At 42.6% G+C, this 19,835-nt stretch overlaps 1 protein-coding gene across 3 annotated transcripts in view; it reads right to left on the bottom strand.

The window, feature by feature from the left end:
* VWA3B (von Willebrand factor A domain containing 3B) overlaps nt 1-19,835 on the bottom strand; it is a 73,464-nt gene that overhangs the window by 36,104 nt on the left and 17,525 nt on the right. For all 3 annotated transcript variants that reach the window (XM_088667669.1, XM_088667671.1, XM_088667670.1), the window contains 9 exons: nt 16,271-16,387; nt 15,125-15,318; nt 13,417-13,571; nt 11,222-11,360; nt 9,238-9,369; nt 7,161-7,259; nt 5,535-5,717; nt 2,641-2,768; nt 1,477-1,661 (listed from right to left, as the gene is read on the bottom strand). In XM_088667669.1, coding sequence (XP_088523795.1) covers nt 1,477-1,661; nt 2,641-2,768; nt 5,535-5,717; nt 7,161-7,259; nt 9,238-9,369; nt 11,222-11,360; nt 13,417-13,571; nt 15,125-15,318; nt 16,271-16,387 — 1,332 coding nt within the window. The remainder of the gene's footprint in view (nt 1-1,476; nt 1,662-2,640; nt 2,769-5,534; nt 5,718-7,160; nt 7,260-9,237; nt 9,370-11,221; nt 11,361-13,416; nt 13,572-15,124; nt 15,319-16,270; nt 16,388-19,835) is intronic.

Below are 19,835 nucleotides of genomic sequence, written 5' to 3'. Positions count from 1 at the left end.
TTTTCTCCCAGAGTTTCTGTTTTTTAATGATGTGTTCAAAATATGAAAAGTTCAGATACAGGGTCCAATCCTATGTTAACTTACCTGATAGTAGATCACTGGACGTCTGTGGTAGATCACCAGTAGATCAGTGCCCCCCCCCAGAAGCTAAAAAACTTTGGCTCCCCTAAAAAAACCTCAACACCTTTGCCCTGCACCCCTAAAATGACCCGAACCACCAAAAACAGGGCTTTCATTCCTTAAAAAAAGCTCAATGTTGCTTTCCTCCTTCCTAAAGCGCAACAACTTTTATGTGAACCCAAAAAACCAGGGCTTTTCTTCGTAAAAAAAGCTCAACAACTTTGACCTGAACCCCACACAAAAGGGGGTTGATCACTGCCAGTTTTTAACTCTGTGAGTAGATCTCATCTTGGAAGTTGGCCACCCCTGGTATACATGAATAGGATTGTGGTGTTCTAGAAGACTCCATTCATGGTGCTATCCCAAAAAATTACATGAATTACCCACTTAAGAAACGGTACTGTGTTTCCTTGCGAATCGGAAGGAATAGCACTGCTAATTCATTCAAAACCCTGATTTTGCCCAGTTTTAGATGTCTCAGATAATCAGAAATCAGGATGCTGTTGAGCATTATAAAATTGCATTCTACCTTCAGATTTTTCATGTCTCCCTGCCATAAACTTACAGGAAACTTTCCAGACTCTCATCCCATTGACATCCACAGAACCCCTTTCTACACTGGAGAACTGAGGTCAGCTCTTTGCGGGCGAAGGGAAATCCTTTCCCCTTCAAACCAACAGGACATGCCACACAGTACACACAGCTAGAAGCAGGATTCTCTTTTTGCCCCACAGCAGGTTAATAAAGGGAGGGTTGGCAAAAGAACCATTGGAAGGATCGATGGGAACAGATCCCACCGCTCAGGGTTTTTTTTCCAGCCGGAACTTGACGGAACCCAGTTCCAGCACTTCTAAGGTAGGCGCCATTGCCATTCTAAGAGAACGAGAGGGGTGTTCTTGGTGAGTTCTGGCACCTCTTTTCCCATAAAAATAGCACTGGCACCGCTATATCCTCCAACTCATAGCTGTTCCACAAATCTGCAGGAATTCCCACTGCAATCTGATACAGAAAACAGCGAACCACCTCAATATATCTATATTAGTGTCATTTTAAAAACACAATTATATTTATATTCGGTGAAGGGACCACAATAATGAGGCAGACTGGAAAACAAATAATAAGAGAGAGTTCTGGCACGCACGCACACACATAGAGAGATTTTAGACTTCAGTTGGAACTTTCTCCATGCTAGTCTTGTCTTTCGAATGTACCGTAGTTTTGAGAGGACTGCATTTCCATGGTCTGTGCAGCACCTAGCACACATCTGGCGTTAAACCATGTGGAAGAGGAAGTTTCGTATTCAAGATGTCAGAGATGGGAAATGTTTCACTGAGAAATCTCCACAATCTGTTTTACCTGCGTATAAGGCTTTCTTCCTTCTGGTTGGACTTTCAGAGCGACCCTGACGTCCATCTGTACCAGGTTCTGGCGAAGCCGTTGCAGGCTCTTCAGAAGCCCAATATGGCCTATCTGGAGATGGGGGATTCAGTCCCTCACCGTGTGTGGTTGCTGCGGATGCAGCAAAAGGCTGCCTGCGATGTCTGTTTAAGAAACAGGCAAGTCACTACCTGCGCCGAAGCAAGCACACACATACACACACCCACATATTTGGGAGAAACCGCTTTGAGAAACGAGAAGCCTGAAATAAACACACATATTGTATTTGGCTAGGTCGGGGTTTCCCCAAACTTGGGTCTCCAGCTGTTTTCAGACTACAACTCCCATCATCCCTAGCTAGCAGGACCAGTGGTCAGGGATGACGGGAACTGTAGTCCAAAGACAGCTGGAGGGCCGAGTTTGGGCAACCCTGAACTAGGTCCTAGTCAGAGTATACCTGTTGAAATCAATGAATCTGTTAGTCGTGTCTCTTAAATTCAAAAGGCTTACTCTGAGTAGGACTAGCATTGAATACCACGCCGTGTTTCTGAATCTTGGTGTGCCTCATATGAACCCGGCACTTGATGCTCCAAAACCAACAACAGCCAGCTTCTGTATGTGGGTGAAACACTTCTCCACGACAAAGTAAAGGATGCTGCAGGGGATCATCCCATTTGTAGTAGCCTCTTTTATTCTTTAGCCTTGGGTTCTCTACTTGTGGCAACAGGGACCTCTCTGGTTGGTTCAACAAGATCAGGCATTTGCATACCACCACTGAAGCCACATTCAGCACAGCTGTGGTGGCTCACAGACACAAAAGGAGCAGCAGCTTTGGGGTTAATCCTTCAGCAGAGAATCATCCTTGCGATGAGAGGAGTGGAATTTACCAGCATATGGAGGGGAACACATTATATTGCCTACTGGAATGGATTTCTTAATGTAGCGATGAGGAATTGGTGGCCCCCCAGATATTGTTGGACAACAATTTCCATTGTCCCTGAATGTTGGCTGTGCTTGCTGGGGCTGATGGGAGCTAGAGTCCAAGAATATTTGGAGGGTCACAGGTTCCCCATCCCCACCTCAGTGTTGTGCAGATGAGCACTTTATTTTCCCGTTCATATTTCCCTCCCAATATAGACATACTTATCCTGACGGTCTTTCGCTCCATTAAACAAATCCATCAATACGTTGTCATTGTAAACGGTATGTATTGTCTTCAGTTCTTTTTCTCCTCTTTCAATCTCTTTCTTTAGTAGATCTATATCCTTACACTGCCAAAATGAGAAAACGGTAACTGGAATTAATTACGAACCAGTTCTAAACCAGATACCACATCTACACAATAATACCAAGAAGGGGGGGGGTGTTATATTAAAAGAGCCATATCCCATCTTTCAGGACAAGGTGGTTTGCAAAACCTATGATAAAACATATGGAACAGTAATTTAAAATAGCAATTTAAGCCTACAAATAAACCCCTTTAAAATTAACACTAAAACCACAGAAAGGCACATGAATTGATAAGAATAATGAAACACAGATGAAAATAAAAACAGATTGAGGGTCCTTTTAGCAGTCATGGGGGAGGAGGGGTACAGGCACTTCGTGGGCAAGCATCTTTAATTGATACGGGGCCAGTACAGAAAAGGCCCCATTTCTGAATCACTCAGCCTAGTCTCTCTTAATGGCAGGTAAGAGAGCAGAATTCAGACAGCTGCATAAGGCAGTCCTCCAGGTAACATGGTTCCAAACCATTGAGGGGGTTAAAGGCCAAAGCCAGCACTTTATAAACTGCGCCAGAAACAAATAGGCAGCCACTGTAAGCAGTACAGAACAGGTGTAATACGCTTTGATTGTTGGTCTCCTACAAACCATTCTTGCTTCTGCATTCTGCACTGACTGGAGTTTCTGAACCATTTTTAAAAGGCAGCCCCCACATAATGCATTACAGTAATCTAGCCAGGATACAACCAGAGAATGAGACACTAAGTGAAAGGCTACTTCCTCTCATTAAGGGTAGAGGTGGAAAACCAGCCAAATTTTCTAATCCAGTTAAGATTACCGGGGGGGGGGGGATATCCTGCAAGGGGAAAAAACTCATGCTTGAAAGTTCATTCAGCTTCATCCTTTACTATAGCTACTGATGTAATAACATAACTATGATGGATGATCATGGAGATACATTCTGCTGCAAATCCCATTACTGCACCCTAAGAATTATTATTGAATTATTTGTCATTCATCTTGCTGATATATAATCCCCCACACCCTGATAACACATCCATTTCTTATTTTTTTTCCCATTTCATGACTAATGTACTTCCCAAAGGTGAAGTAAAAAAATAAACCTGTCATTCCAGCAACCTTCCTCCTCTTACCAGCCATAAAACAAAGTGTGGAAGTCCACATCCCTGTTTCACAGCCCCTACAGCAAAAAAAAAGGACTTGCCTTGAGAGTTTAAGCTGTGCTCACTGCCAAAGTGAATGGAAGAAAAGCCCCTCGACTTAAGACAGCAGCCAATTTTAGCAGATAAACAAGTTTGTTCTTTGTAGATATACTGGAGCTTATTAAAATCAACACGCACACACCCTTCAGCAAGGCTATTTATCCTTCCAGTGACAAGGCTACTTCTCCTTTCATTCAGTATATCTGCACAGGATATTACACAGAGCTAACAGCAAGGATGAGCATCATCAGACACCTGTCAAAGCCCACACACCAGCAAAGAGATCACTGCTTAACAGCTCATCAGATAGGGGGACCCAGTAAGTGCTTACCAGAAGGGAGAGGGGTAAGAAACCATATTGGTTCTGCCAGTGCATTTGCACTGCACTGACCTTCCCGCCACCTCAGCTCAGGTAAGCAACAGAGACGCACCTGCCAAGTCATAACCACAAAACCCTTGGGCACTCATCCTCTTTGCTGTTGCTGCCTGTGCATCTGCTTCCTTCAAGCAATGACAAGGCACAATGAGAAAGGCAGCAGAGGCCTCCACTTGCTTTGATCTCTCCTCCTGGGTAGGGGTGTGCAGACTGAGCCCAAAAGGAGAGGGCTAGTGGTGATCATGGCAAAGAGATGGGCACACCGAGTGACAGTGGCTCACTGACAGGGACTGGCTGGATGAGGAAGAGTGGTGGGCACCGCCCGCTGAAGAACCCTCCAGGGAAGACATAGAAGAAACAGACCTAGATCGTGGTGGTGGGACACTGGGGAGCAGACTGAGGAAGGAATGAGCTGGGAGGTGCTAGAAGCAGGAGGTATGAGCAATCAAGGGGGATCAGGAGAAAGAGGCCCTTTCAGGACAGGAGGCTGAGGATCACAGTGTGAGCACAGACTTAGACGAGCACAGAGCCAGAGGTTACCCCCGCTACCCAGCAGCAGGACAGTCCCAGTCCTGTTGGCTTCCCACCCCACCCCCGGCACCCTGCTCACAGAGAGTCCTGCATGTTGCTGAGCAATGGGCCAGACAGGCCCGGAGAAGGAGCCCACCCCCTTGCCTCAGTCTCCGTCTGCTTGGGAGGGATCCAGAGTGAGAGGCTAGAGGGGAAAGGCGGGGCCAGTGGTCATTTTCAGCAACATCTCCAGCTAAATGAGACGAGCCAAAGGAACTCTGCTGTGTTGTTACTTTATGTGAATAATAGCTAATTGCATTTCGTGTCTCAAGTTCTTTCCTGCCCCGTGGATGACCTGGGCTCGCCTGACAGCCCCCTGACATTCACACGCTGAAGACATCTTATTCTAGGGTCCCTCAACATCTGGCGCCAAACACCAGTATTCACAAGTGCCTTTGAAAATTAGGACTCAGAGGACTCTCCCACAATGGCTAAGATTTGGCAGAGATAAGCTGTCAGCTCCTCCTCCTGATGAGGCCTTAGTTGTTTTGCTTCTCAAAAATGCTTTTGAACCTTCAGTTTTATGCAGACCCTATTAAGAACTTTGTGCACTAACCAATTTCATCAAAAGTTATTATACAGCCCCCTTGGTGTGGAAAAGAAACATCTTAAAGTCTTCATTTTAACTTTTACTAAATACTTGCCTCAGAAGGTTTTGGAGCATCAGGGTCTCTCAAAATAATATGATAGTAATGAAACCGTCCACCTGTCTCGCTGGCCAATTCATTTAAAAATTTATTCGCTCCGGTATCATCACAGTTAAAGGAAATAGTGTGAATGGGAATGTTCCGGTGAAGCTGGAGCTGGACTAGAATTATATCGGGGGGCTAAAGAGAGAGAGAGAGAGAAATTAAATGTATTGACACAGAGATATTAACCAATACGCACTGCATAACAAATCAACTGCCTTCAGATTATATCTTCTTGAAGAAGTGATAGAAGCATTAAAGCCTTCCGTGATCTATACCATAACAGACAGTGCTTTGAACTACAGGCAATCATCAAAACCAAAAGAAGATGAATTCCACTGGCTGAGCGTGGCATCCTGGGGATCAAAGCTATAATAATAATAATAATAATAATTTATTATTTATACCCCGCCCATCTGGCCGGGTTCCCCCAGCCACTCTGGGCGGCTTCCAAAAAAAACAGAAATTCTAAAATACAGAAATCCATCAAACATTAAAAGCTTCCCTAAACAGGGCTGCCTTGAGATGCCTTCTAAAGGTCTGGTAATTGTTCTCTTTGACCTCTAGTGGGAGGGCATTCCACAGGGTGGGTGCCACTACCGAGAAGGCCCTCTGCCTGGTTCCCTGTAACTTGGCTTCTCGTAATGAGGGAACCGCCAGAAGGCCCTCGGAGCTGGACCTCAGTGTCCGGGCAGAACGATGGGGGTGGAGACGCTCCTTCAGGTATACCGGACCGAGGCCGTTTAGGGCTTTAAAGGTCCTCATTCAGAAGGCTCTAATTTGCTATTTCCGCACCTTCATCTAACAATCCAAACACTGAAGGAATCTTCAGGCTGAACTTGCTCCTATGGGGTCTACAAGGCTGGCAGAACCAGCACTGATTGTGCAGGATGCCCAGCTAGTTTCCCAAACGGAGTATGACAGCATCCCAGGTAAAAAGTGTCCCAGGACATGCAACATCTAGTTCCAGCCTGAGACTGCAGCTCCCGCCACCACATTGTCTCCCTAAAGTTTGCTGTGCTTGATAAAGCTATGCTTTCCCATAACCAATACCTTCCCCCCACCACTGTGGCTCCCCTCTCCCTAGCTGGTTCCTTCCTAAGCTCCTCGAGCCATTTCTCCTTCCTCATCAACCCTCCACTCATATATGTCATTGTTTCTCCCATTCCAACTGTCTTCTAAGACCCTCATCAATGCTGCTTTCTCTACCCAGTGTCTACCACTGTTTTCCTCTCCCTACCACCACCACCACCCCAGCTGCTTGCCCCAGTTTTCTCAAGAACCTCCTTTCTCATCTACCCAAAGACCTCAGCTTTTGGACCCTCCTACTCTGGGCACTGGAGGATCATGCTTCCTCTGTTATCATGCGTCCTTCACCATGTCCTCTTCCCAGACTCTCATGGTCCCAATGTCTGTCTGGAACAAAAGATGGTGAGGACACGAAGATATGTATCTTCCTTGAACTGACTCAGACTAGCCTCAGTTTGGCCAGCCCTGCTCTACATCAATGCTCTGCTTTGTCATACAGCCAGTGTTACATCATCATACTGTCCTGACATGTCTTGCTTCTCCCATAGATACCTGGTCAGGCCTCCCATCAGTGAGAAGATAAATGGCCTGAGTGTCACTGTCAGAATAGGCAATCTGAAGTGCTTTCAGGGTATTTGTAGATCTTCCAATCTAAGCAGTCAACGGAGAGAGAAAAAACATCAGGAGGGAATGGAAACATTAACAGTGCTAAACTTGTGAAATGGATTGTCACATCTCTTTGTCAGATGTGCTGGTGAGAGGAACCTCACAATTTGCCCAAAGGAAAGACTTAATTCAGTCCCGGAAGGTGTCTAAATCACCTGTTGGGCAACAATCAAAATAGATATAAATGATAAATTGCTGTTTTAAGATGCCACCATTTGCCATGTGATGTTTAAGCCTAATCTAGATGAGTTTTACAGATCCAAGTAGCAGGGCACTTTACGAAATGCCGTACAAATTCATTTACATTACTGATGGAGCGTTAACGGGTGGGCAGGGTGCTGGGAAGGATATGGAGAAACTGTACATGGAAGTCTGCTAGATTCTGGGTGAAATTGGAGGTGGGGGTTCAGCCTGGGGGTTGTAGTCCCTTCTGGGCAAACTCCCCATGGCCACAGGTCAACAATAGTGGATGGGGCCAGAAGCAAAAGTGGGCAGAACAATTAATGAAAATTTTACCTTTGTACTCTAGGCAAGTTCCTACACACATGCACACCATTCTCTATCCTCCTGCCACACAAGCAAGAAGCATTACTAGAGTTTGAGGACACATCCCAGCCAGGTAAAAACATTTGGGCTTCAAAGGAAGACCACTGAGGGGGTGTGGCCCTGGATTCTGAAGGCCAGACGGAAAGGCCTAGAAGGCTGCATTTGGTCGCTGGGCCTGAGCTGCCTCACCGCTGGATTAGATGAAGTACCACTGGCATTTCATTATATTGCCTACAGCTCTGGATGAAATCACATCTAAATCACACCATGTGCATTCTAGGCAAGAGAGGGGCAAATGCTATAGTCTGGATGTGACACAAGAGCAGAGGAGCAACAAGCAATGGGGAACTTGAACTTCCTGCTCCTGACATGGCAGGACAGTATCCAAAACTCCTTTTTTATGATGAAAGTATGAAATCTTTCTGCAGGAACTCTTCCCAAGACAGATTTCTGTGTTTCGAATACAGCGATACAACCAAAGGCGCTTTCACACTGATGCTAAACGCTCTTTTGAGACTCAGTGACCCAGTTCAGACATCACATCCCTGGTCCAACAAATCATGATTTTGTTCAATCAGGAATGTACTGTACACCTATGTGCTCTCTTCTTGCTCCTCCCATTTTCTGTTCCCCTTTTGGATTGGGCTTAATACAAGACTTCCTGGTTTGTAGGGAGCACTCAAAGTTCAGTGGACTGTGGCGTGACAAATCAGAAAGTCTTGTATTGTGAGGAGCATGAGGAGGAAAGGACAGCAGCAACAACAACAACAATAATAAATTTTATTTATATCCCGCCCTCCCCGGTGAGGCCAGGCTCAGGGGGCTAACATCAAAATATATAATATACTAAAACATTAAGTCAAACAATTGATTAAAATACATCTTAAAATTAGATTAAAAGCAAAATAGAATCATATGGCAACCTACGAATTACAGTATAATGGTGCTATGGTTTAACGCCAGAAAGACCTTAGATTCAAATCCTCATTCAGCTATGAAGGTGACCTCGTGAAATCACTATATTTCAGTCTAATCAACTTTACAGTATTGTTGTGAATAAACTGGAGGTTGCCCTAGCTGCTGAGAGCATAAAATGGAAGAGGTATACAATCATGACTTCTTTGGAGAAATTGCAGGTTTAAAATGTGCTCATATATTAAGCTGTGCACATGAGGGAACATAAAGAGCAGAGCACACAGGCACATGCAGCACATTTCCACAGCTTTGTTAGATCAGGAATGTGATGGAAGAACCAGAAATGTCTTAAATGCAGAAGGCGAGTGGGAGGTGTTACTCTTGCAAATAAAATTGTGCCTTTCAAGCCAGCTTTATATAGTAACCAAAAATTAACTGAGGTGCACAGCACAAACTTGGGTTACTCACATTTTCTTAAAGTGCTTATTGTTCCTATATTTACCTCCAGGTCGTTTACCCATAGTAGAGCTTCTTCCAAACTTTCTTCATTAACTCTAGCAAGTTTCTCCTTCCAAGCCACTGCCTCAGTGTCAAATTTAACAAAATTAACTTTGGTTTTGTCTCTCAGTTGTTCCTGTAAGAAATGCACCGTTGGAATTCTCCTTCATAGAAGAAATGTCACACTTTTTGCTGTATTTGAAAAGCAAATGACTACAGGAGGTACATTTCATTCATCTACAGTAGAAGTGATAAAAATTATTTATTTCGGGAGATTGTAATTCTACCTCACAGCGTTTTGGATGTACTGAATCCACCCACACACCTCAAACTGGAGAAAGTATCTATGTTTTCGTTAGAGGGAAAAGATTGTCACTGAGTGGTAGTTAGGGATGTTAGGCATCGTTTTCCATTCCGCTCTGTAATCATTGCAAGCAGCACTGCTTCCATTTCTGCTGCAGTTTGCCTTCTACCAAAGACAGCTTTATTATTCTCACTATCTGATGTGGTGAAATTACGTAACTTACACAATGAATTATGTAAATGCCATTGCCATTATGTTATTACAACCCCATACATTTCAATGCAAAGGAAACAGAAAACAAATGGGGGAGGGCACTCATCATCAGTGAAATATCAATCTTGAACCAAAAGCTACAGCAGCAAATATGGATCATATTGTGAATCAAATTGATTTCCATTCTGGACATAGGGATGTACAGTGGTGCCTTGGTTCTCAAACGCCAAAACCCCCGGAAGTAAGTGTTCTGGTTTTTGAACGTTTTCCAGAAGCCGGATGTCCGATGTGGCTTTCCAGGGTGCCTGCACCAATCAGAAGCCACGCCTTGGTTTTTGAACATTTTGAAAGTCAAGCGAACTTCCGGAACGGATTAAGTTCGAGAACCATGGTACCACTGTATTTGGTGCTTTTGTTTTTGCTATTTATTTTGCGTTTTTGTTTTTGAGGCTTTTTCAGTTAATTTGTTTTTGTGACTGTGTGGAACCCAGTTCAGCTACTGATTGATTGATTGATTGATTGTGTGACTGTGGAAATGGATAAAGGCCCCCCCCCCATCCAAACAATGACTATCATCAGTGCAGGTAAGAAAAAAAAGTAATTTTAATTTTTATCATCCACAATACTATCTTATTTATTTTATAGTACAGTACACTGATTATTGCTTTCATTTTATGGGTCAATGGTCTTGTTAGATAGTAAAATTCATGTTAAATTGCTGTTTTAGGAGTTGTTTTTAAAAGGCTGGAACGGATTAATCCATTTTGCATTATTTCCTATGGGAAAGCGCACCTTGGTTTTGGAACGCTTTGATTTTGGAACGGACTTCCGGATCGGATTAAGTTTGAGAACCAAGGTACCACTGTATAAGCAAACATCAGCAATTTCCACTCCCATTTCCACTCTCCTATTGGCAAACCTATTGGATCAAACCTATCCATTCTTAAGGAAATCAGCCCTGAGTGCTCACTGGAAGGACAGATCATGCAGCTGAGGCTCCAATACTTTGGCCACCTCAGGAGAAGAGAAGACTCCCTGGAAAAGACTCTGATGTTGGGAAAGAGAACAAGGAGAACAAGGTAAGGCACAAGGAGAAGGGGACGACAGAGGACGAGATGGTTGGACCGTGTTCTTGAAGCCACCAAACTGTGGGAGGCAGTGGAAGACAGGAGTGCCTGGCGTGCTCTGGTCCATGGGGTCACAAAGAGTCGGACACAACTAAACAACAACAATTGGCAGAGCACATAGTTTGCACTTGATAAGGTCCCCAAGTTTTGTCCTTGCATCTCTAGGCAGGATTGGAAAGAATCCTGTCTGAAGCACTGGGAGTAGACCAGTTAGGTGGACTAATCAATCATCCGACTTGGTACAGCTTTCTATATCCCTCTGCATGACTGGAGAAATATAGAATATGTCTTTGCACGCATTTTGTTTTACAATCCTTGCCTTGGGGAACATAGTTGTCACTCACCCGCATGAGCTGAAATATTTTCTGCTTCACCACGGGCAGTTTGTCTTTCATAGAGTGGGATGTATCAATGAGAAAATAGATGTTATCTTCAGTTACATCTCCAAAGAGCGCTCTGCTCCCTTTTTTCAGCTCCTGAAGTCTACAGGAAAACACGTTCAATATGAAATGAGAGGCACAAAGGTGTAAAACACTCCCTTTGTCTTTCCTTAACTCTCCTAAGCTTATAAAAACTTATCTGATAAGAGAGATATTTTTTTAAAAAAAACAGTCAAAGATTTTTCTTTAAAAAAACTGAGGTCATTATATATACCTATTAAAGCTTAAAATCATACAAGAATGGGACCTAGAGTCTAGAACTCCTCCACATTTTAAGGGGTATCAGTATGGTGTGGTAGTTTGAGTGTTGGACTAGGACTGAGAAGACGAGGTCTTTAATCTGTAGGCCACGAAGTTAACCGGAGGACATTGGGCCAATTACCACCTCTCCACTTGACCTATCTCAAATTGCAAGGGTAAAATGAGGTTGGGGAACTATGTATTCTGCTTTGAGCCCCTTGAAGTATATTATTAATGGTAACATCATCAACACCAATGTTTTTTTTTAAAAAAAAATCTTTATTCAATTACAGTATAAATGTATTATTGTTTACTATATAATTATCGTGTTGCTTCACAAATTCCTGATAATGTACTCATTACCATTTCCCCTTCATTTCAAAATGTACTGCATAAAAATAAATACCTGAATGGTTGACAAGGCAACCTAGAGAAGCTATAGTGTCAGAGAAGGCTGTTTACCATGTTGGGTTCATTACCTCCTGTTCCTTAGCTTAACCTTTTCCCGCCCATGGCCTTTTAAACTGAACTCTCCCATTAATACACCTACATCAGTGTGTGGGCTGCGTGTTTCAAAACAACACTTAACCAACCACTTTACTGGAGAATATAGAGCAAGGGTAAGGAACCTATGACCATCCAGATATTGTAGGACTCCCAACTCCCACCTGCTCCATCCAGCATGGCCGATTGTCAGCGAAGATGGGAGTTGTAGACCAAAACATCTAGAGAACATCAAACCAGGAAAGGCTATCAAGACCATAATTCAGAGAACTATGTGGGATGTAACATCACAAAAGCGGTCAAATAAAACATTTCCTGTTTGCCCAGAGTGGACACATAGGGGAATGTTGCTCCATCCAGGAGGACTTCCTGTCACACCTGGTCTGGAGCATCCTCCCCCTGTGTGTGACCAAGGAAATGGCCGTGACCCTGGCAGACCCCATAAAAGAGCTGGTCACGTAGCCATCTTCCCCTTTTCTCTTGATGCTCGTCCTCTTGTATTATCTTGATGCTTTTGCTGGGTGCTGGTTCTTAGCCAGCAGCACATGGGCTCATTCCTCACAAGAGGATGAATCCACACTTTTCTCTGTACCTGTAACTACAAGCTAAAGCCTGCCTTCAGGATCACACTGTGGACTGAATGTGAGTAAACCTTATCACTACTTTAAAAGATTTCTATGTCATTATTGTTTTAAGATAGAACAAAAGGGGATTTACCAGGAACAAATCCAATCTGGACAAGCCAGGCTGGATTGCTTAACTCAAGTGATTCTCACAAATCCAATCAACTAGCCTCCTCCTATGTACATGGGGATATGTTCTGCTACAAGCTCACTAGCGTGAGTAAGGATAATATTAATCAATATATCCTCTCCTACTGTCCTCAACATTCCCACAAACTATGCTGAGGCCTGCTCAACAAACGATATAGTGCATCTTTTGAGAAGGGGATCACAGGTTCCCCATCCCTGACATGCAGAATATGGAGCGTTACAGGTTAGGCGTGAAAATATTGCATTTGGGTTCAGTTATGATCTCAAACGCACAGGTGAATTGCACCATAACTTGAGAAGTCATGTAAGAAGATTGAATCGGTGATACAAACATATTCTGTAATATATCTCTCCATAAGGTCACTCTAAATGCTTTATCAACTAGTATTTGTGTGAATTTTTTTAATATGCTAATCCAAAAGTTTTTTTAAGGCCTGATGAAAGTTTAAGACCTGACAAAAGTTTATAACAGTGCCCCAATATCACACAATCATTTTAAAAGCAGACACGAGTTATGCATTGGATAGCTTTCCCATTATGAGACGCTGCTTTTGAAAATATTACATTAGAAAGCAATCGAACCTTAGTTCCATTTGATCGAGAACAGTCCTCATTTTATCTTCATACTGTCTGCACCTTTCCCCATCGAAATGCATGTGCAGTGTGGCCCCATCTTCCACGTCTGTATGCAAAAACTTGTCACAGTATTTTGCATCAATTAACTTCTTGTTAGACTCCTATAAGAGCAAGGCGTTCGGGGGAGAAAGTTGAGACATGATCTACACAAAGCATTGGTTAGAACATTTTAATGCTGCGTTTTCATGAAGACATAGCAAACACACACACACTCTCAAGCTCTCTTAGGCCTCCCTATCCAACCAAAACAGCATTTCCCCCCCCCCTTCCCCTGCTTGGGTTTCTGGGGGGAAACTATTGTAGCTAATAGAAGACTTTTCCCCAGCCTAATTGCAACATGGGGTAGGATAGAGGGGAAAGCTGATATAAGTCCTCAAAATAATTCTAGGAACTGCAGTTTGCTAAGGAACTGTAGCTCTTGTGAGTGAAAAACCTACAGTTCCCATGATTCTTTTGGGGGGGTAAGTCAAATGTTTTAAATGTGCTTTAACTGTATAGTGTAGATCCACCTTGACAAGTAGCTGACTTGAACTCACTTCTTCTTCCTACATGCCTCCCTCATGACAGCATACATATTTAAGATTCTCTTTTGCTTAGATGAAAGAGGAAGCTGCAGCATGCCAGAAGCTCTGTAGTCAGCGTAACCAAACCAGTCACGCTCCCCTAGATCTGCCTTTGGATAGAAATAAGATCTTCCCTATCCAACCTGCATTTCCTGCAATAAATGCAGTTTTCTTATTTTCCAAACTCAGAGCATGAGATTCTCCCGCTGATTCTATCCAAGGTAAAATGTGCTCCTCAAATGGGAATTCTATACTAAGTTCAGTGTCTGCTGGGCAAACTACAAATGCCATCCTCTTTATTATGATGCGTTCGCACAAAGCTTACACAAAAGTTAGATTGTATTTTATCCTTACTGAGCATTTGCTGTGGTTGGTTTTTGACAAAATTATACAGCAACAAGCGTTCATTCTGATTAGCTTACAAGGCGTTTCCTTTTTGCCATTCGTGACTCCCACACTTTTCAGTGCATTTTCCTGTCACTTTCAAAACCGCAAAAAGGCGGATTCTTTGCAAAAGCAGATTTGTTATGCTATGGTAACTGAGTCTATTATTCCACCTTAATTGCACAAACCAAAAGTTCTTTTTCTTCTTAAATTTCTATTTTCCACTTTCACCTTTTACAAATAATTTAATGAGAAAAATCAAATCTCTACAAATCTAATTTACCTTCCCTCCCCTCCTTTCTGGGGTTATTTATTTTATATCTTTTTATTACTGCATATTCAATTCAAATATATTTACTAATTTTCCCTTATCTTCCCCTTCATCATATCTTACTGCACTTGTTTATATCAGTCCCACTAATGTTTTTGTTTTGTATCTTCAAATAGTCAATAAATTTCCCCCATTCTATTTTTAAAAGTCTCTCTTCCTGATTTCTTATTCATCCAGTGAGTTCCGCCATTTCTGCATGTTCCATCAGTTTCAGTTGCCAACCTTCCTTTGTTGGAACCACAAACCCAAAGCTCTTTAATCCCTCCGGAGAGATACCGACAGTGTGGATTCATCCCTGTCATAAACTAGCACAGTTGTAAACATATGTGACAAAACTGCAGTCAAGAAAATATACCAAAACTAGTGGATTACCTACAGCATCAGTTTGCACCGATTCATCCTGTGGCTTGGTTCTTATGTTGACAATCCCCTTTGCATGACGAAAACTGAGGTCGCCAAATGCTTTTGTTATGGTCAGCTTCTGCGCTTTCAAGCCATTCTTCTGAAGCCACTCCTTGGAATTCACATAATCCTCTGCTCTTGAATCATTTACTATACCTTCAGTTTGGGCTGATGGCGTAAAAAGGTATGAATGGAATGTGCATTTGCTGGCATTAGACTGAACCTAATGTAATCAACTCAAGCACCCTCATTTTTAAAAAAATACATGCTTTCCTCCCTTTTACAAAGCAATACTGCTTTGTTAAAATGACCTAAGATAGGAAGGTTTTGCATATAAAAAAGCAAAGCACAACGCTTTAAAAAAACATAATGCCTAAATTTGGATTTCCAAATTTGGAACTGTAATAATTGCCCTGTGAAATCAAAATGAGTTGATCAGCTTTTTGCCCTGCAAGACTACAAAGCGCCTTGATGTGCACTGTGAGAGATATAGCTTTAAGATAACCTGTTAATTGATAAAATATGATCCTTCGAGTTTGAAAGGATTTTGAGATAATGCATCCATGCGCAGACTGAGCTTGCACTTGAACCTAGATCTCCTGGGTAAACTACACCACTTGAGCAAGGAAAGATGAAGTTTGCAGCTGATGGTATTTTTTTAAAAAAATGGATGGATTATGTACAGTACAGACCGCTGCTCTGCTGTTTACTCTGCAGTTTAGAATAAAGCATTTTAGAGGCAAAAGCACACAACACCAGAGACATAGGTACTGGCCTTATATCGAGATAGACCATTGGGTCCATCTAGCTCAGCATTAAATAAACTGACTGGGAGCAGCCTTCCATGATTTCAGGTAGTGTCTGCGTGCATAACATGTACTCTACCAATGAGCCATGGCTTCAAGCATGCTAGAGTGACACACTCATAATTCACACTTGCAAGAAAGATTGCAGCCACTGTATTAGGCAAACTTCCTGCAGCGTGCAGATCTGTAAGAGCAACCTCATCCTTTTGAGTGACACTGACTTACAATTGTCCGTAATGGAATCAAGAGCATAATCATCAATGCTGCAATGCAGTCAGAATATTTAAGTGTGTGTGTGTGTGTTCACAACATACCTGAAGGTAGTTCAGACTGCTCAAACTCTATCAGAATTCTCTGAACTTGTATCAGTGCATTCCTGGCTTCTTCCATCTCCTTCCAGATCAGGTACACATCTTCTCTGACCCCTGTTCCTGAATTTTGGAATAATGCAAGATGCACACAAATAGAAGCAAATTTAGTTACCTTCTGAGTTTCTCTGGCCTTTCATGTCCTCTGAATGCCTTTACTTTTGATAATCATAGAGGAGTCATGGGCAATCACTGCACACCTTTCAATAATATATCTAGGAGAAAAAGCATTCCGAGTACATGGGAATGACTAATACAGATGGGGGAACAAATCTGAGCTGGTTTTATAGTGTCTGACAGTAAACCTAAAGACCTGAGGATTGCTTTCTTTGGACTGCACCTAGACCCATGGGTTTGGTTTGGTTTTTTTGCAAAAAAAAATTGTATATTGATTAAAACTACTACAGCTCACATTGTTCTTTTTTTAAAAAAAGAACCCATTATGAAACATTTATTTATTCATGCATCTGCAAATATCTCTGTACTGCCAAACCAAAAAACTATCAAGGCAGTGGACAGGTTAATCATGATTTTAAAGTGAATAAACAAAAATAAGCAAAATATAACAAATCAGGTTAATACCTCAGCTGGATAACATGATCACTAAGGACTGGTAATTTTTGCTTCTGAACTCTTATACACTTATTACACATTTTAAAAGTGCAAGCGCATAGGTACATCATCATCATCATCATTTATTATTTATACCCCGCCCATCTGCCTGGGTTTCCCCAGCCACTCTGGGTGGCTTCAAACAAAATATTTAAAAAATAAAAATAAAATGCAATAAAACATCAAACATTAAAAACTTCCCTAAACAGGGCTGCCTTCAGATGTCTTCTAAAAGTTAATTTCCTTGACATCTGATGGGAGGGTGTTCCACAGGGTGGGCACCACTACCAAGAAGGCTCTCTGCCTGGTTCCCTGTAACTTGGCTTCTTACAGTGAGGGAACTGCCAGAAGGCCCTGCCTTGGAGCTGGACCTCAGTGTCCGGGCTAGACGATGGGGGTGGAGACGCTCCTTCAGGAAATACTTGCATGCATGCCCCAAATGGAAAAAGGTAGCCAAGAGCAAAGAAACAGTTATTGAGCGGAGGGGCTCAAGCACACAGCACAGAAATATTACAACAAGGATTGCCCACTGGTATGGATGTGAAATAGAAAGCATAGCTTAAACTGTGTGCATTTGAACCTCGTGTGCCCATTTGTGAGATCTTGCCCCCCACCTGGAAGCACCCATTGCTATAGTGAGTCAAAGCTGTGTGGCTGTGTGTTCCAGCCTGCCAAGAAAAAATCCTGCAGACGTGCACTGCATCTCCACATACAGAGCATGCAGAAATGCAGCGCTCTCTACAGATGCTTGCAATATAAAATGTGCATTTGATGTAGTCCACAAATGTTTAAGCCTTGATAAATATGTGGAATCGTTAAGGTGCCACCAATCTTTTCCCCACTGCAAACCCTACTTATCACAATGGTGGGCATTTTGCTAGTAGAGCCACACCGCAATTAAATGCTATAAAAATCTCAGCATGGTTGCAGATAAGATAAGGAATCACACAGAGACACAAAAATATCACAAGAACAAATGTGTGCTTTTTCCCCCTATATACCAGAAAGCGTCTCTGGAGCTATTTTAAATCAAATATACCTGCAAACGTGCTAGTTCATTGTGCCTGCAAAGCAGTCACAGATTGACTCCCCGTCATTAAATACCAGTACCAGCTTTATTTGCCTGCAGTATCAGCTTAACCCTCTTCTGTGCCAAGATAATGTCATGGTTTATGATGCTGCAGTGGCACCGCAGTTGGAGCAAACTACTTTTTAAGGAGTTTATTTCCTGGCACAGCAAAACCCTGAGAGGGGGCCATATGCTGCAGATCTGACAGCAACATGCTTCAACTATCATAAAACTTCAAAGAAGCTAATATTTGAGGATCCAATAAATCTACAATTATTGCTCAACTGAAATAAAGTATGTATGTTCTGCATATGCACAAGTGCAGCTCTAACTGAAACAGCAAGGCTGCTCTCGCTCCTTCTTTTTCTTCTAGCATCACACAACTTTAAATGTGCTATTGTATACTGCCATCTCCTGGGACTCTCCTATATTTCTACTTCCATATTAGAGGGGGAAATCAGCCTAGCAGAATGAAGAAAAGGTTAGTAGCACACAGTTCTTAAAAGAATACAACAGGATTTGCTGTTCTCATTTATTAGCCAGATATAAATTTCAATTGCTTCAAAACAAGCAATGGCTTATTATTATTATTATTATTATTATTATTATCATCATCATCACCATTTGCGGGGGACCATAACCCTGTACAGTGGTACCGGTACCTCTGGTTAAGAACTTAATTCGTTCTGGAGGTCCATTCTTAACCTGAAACTGTTCTTAACCTGAGACACCACTTTAGCTAATGGGGCCTCCTGCTGACACCACGCTGCCAGAGCACGATTTCTGTTCTCATCCTGAAGCAAAGTTCTTAACCCGAGGTACTATTTCTGGGTTAGTGGCGTCTGTAACCTGAAGCGTCTGTAACCCGAGGTACCACTGCACAAGCCAGGATCATCAGATTCTGTTCTGTCTAAAACGAGCCACAGTCACTATGATTTGGGCATTTAAAGTTATCCCCAATGCTTATACAAGGTGACTTCTGAGGATTTTTGCAAGCCACTTTTAGACCTGCTTGGAACTATAAAGCAGCACAGGCACTTTTAATTTTTTTAGATATTTAAGTTCACCATGTGATGATCATAATATTGAGCAACATGAACTTTTGAAAATACAGTACTATACTTCACGGTTTTCCACTCTGAAAGCATTTGTTTATTCTCTTGTGTTTCTTTTCTACCGCTGCATGAATCCCGCCACAATTCACAATGGGCTAAGATCTCCTGATGGCCTTTGCCTAATAATAATAATAATAATAATAATAATAATAATAGCAAAATATAACCTGCATATCAGACTCCACATACCTTGAAAAACCAGGTGCTTAAGAAGGGCTCGAAAGTTTTATTTGAACTGGGTCATAAATCTGCCCAGAAGAGAAAGAAAGAGCTGCTAACTGATTTCCTCTGGGCATCTGCAACTGGGCAATAAACAAATGAAACAATGGCTCTATTCTGCACACACCACTGACCCTGAATGTTTAATCTGTTTATCGCCAGCTCAATAATCGCCACAGAACATGGGAACAAGTTGCATGCAGTTCCAGACCTGCATTTTGTTGCCTATGCTTGGCATGTTAGGTCCAGGTTTGCTCTCGCACAGTCAGAGACATTAAAAGGAAAGGTAGACACTAGGGAGCCTTTCTGAAGCGACGCTTGGAGGCAGTAGCAGACTGAGATAAAAGCAAGCACTCATCAGCAGCTTTGCTTCTCAAAATGTATGTATGACCCTAGGAAGGTGCCTTCACAGGTCCATGAAGGTTACTGCCCAATGCACTGCCTGCCAGTGGCTCTCCAGGGTTTCAGACCAGTCCTACCTGGAGATGCCAAGGAC

Source organism: Zootoca vivipara, chromosome 4 (assembly GCF_965207765.1).
Source record: "Zootoca vivipara chromosome 4, rZooViv2.hap1.1, whole genome shotgun sequence".
Lineage (NCBI taxonomy): Eukaryota > Metazoa > Chordata > Lepidosauria > Squamata > Lacertidae > Zootoca > Zootoca vivipara.
This window is presented reverse-complemented; position numbering and strand designations above follow the sequence as displayed.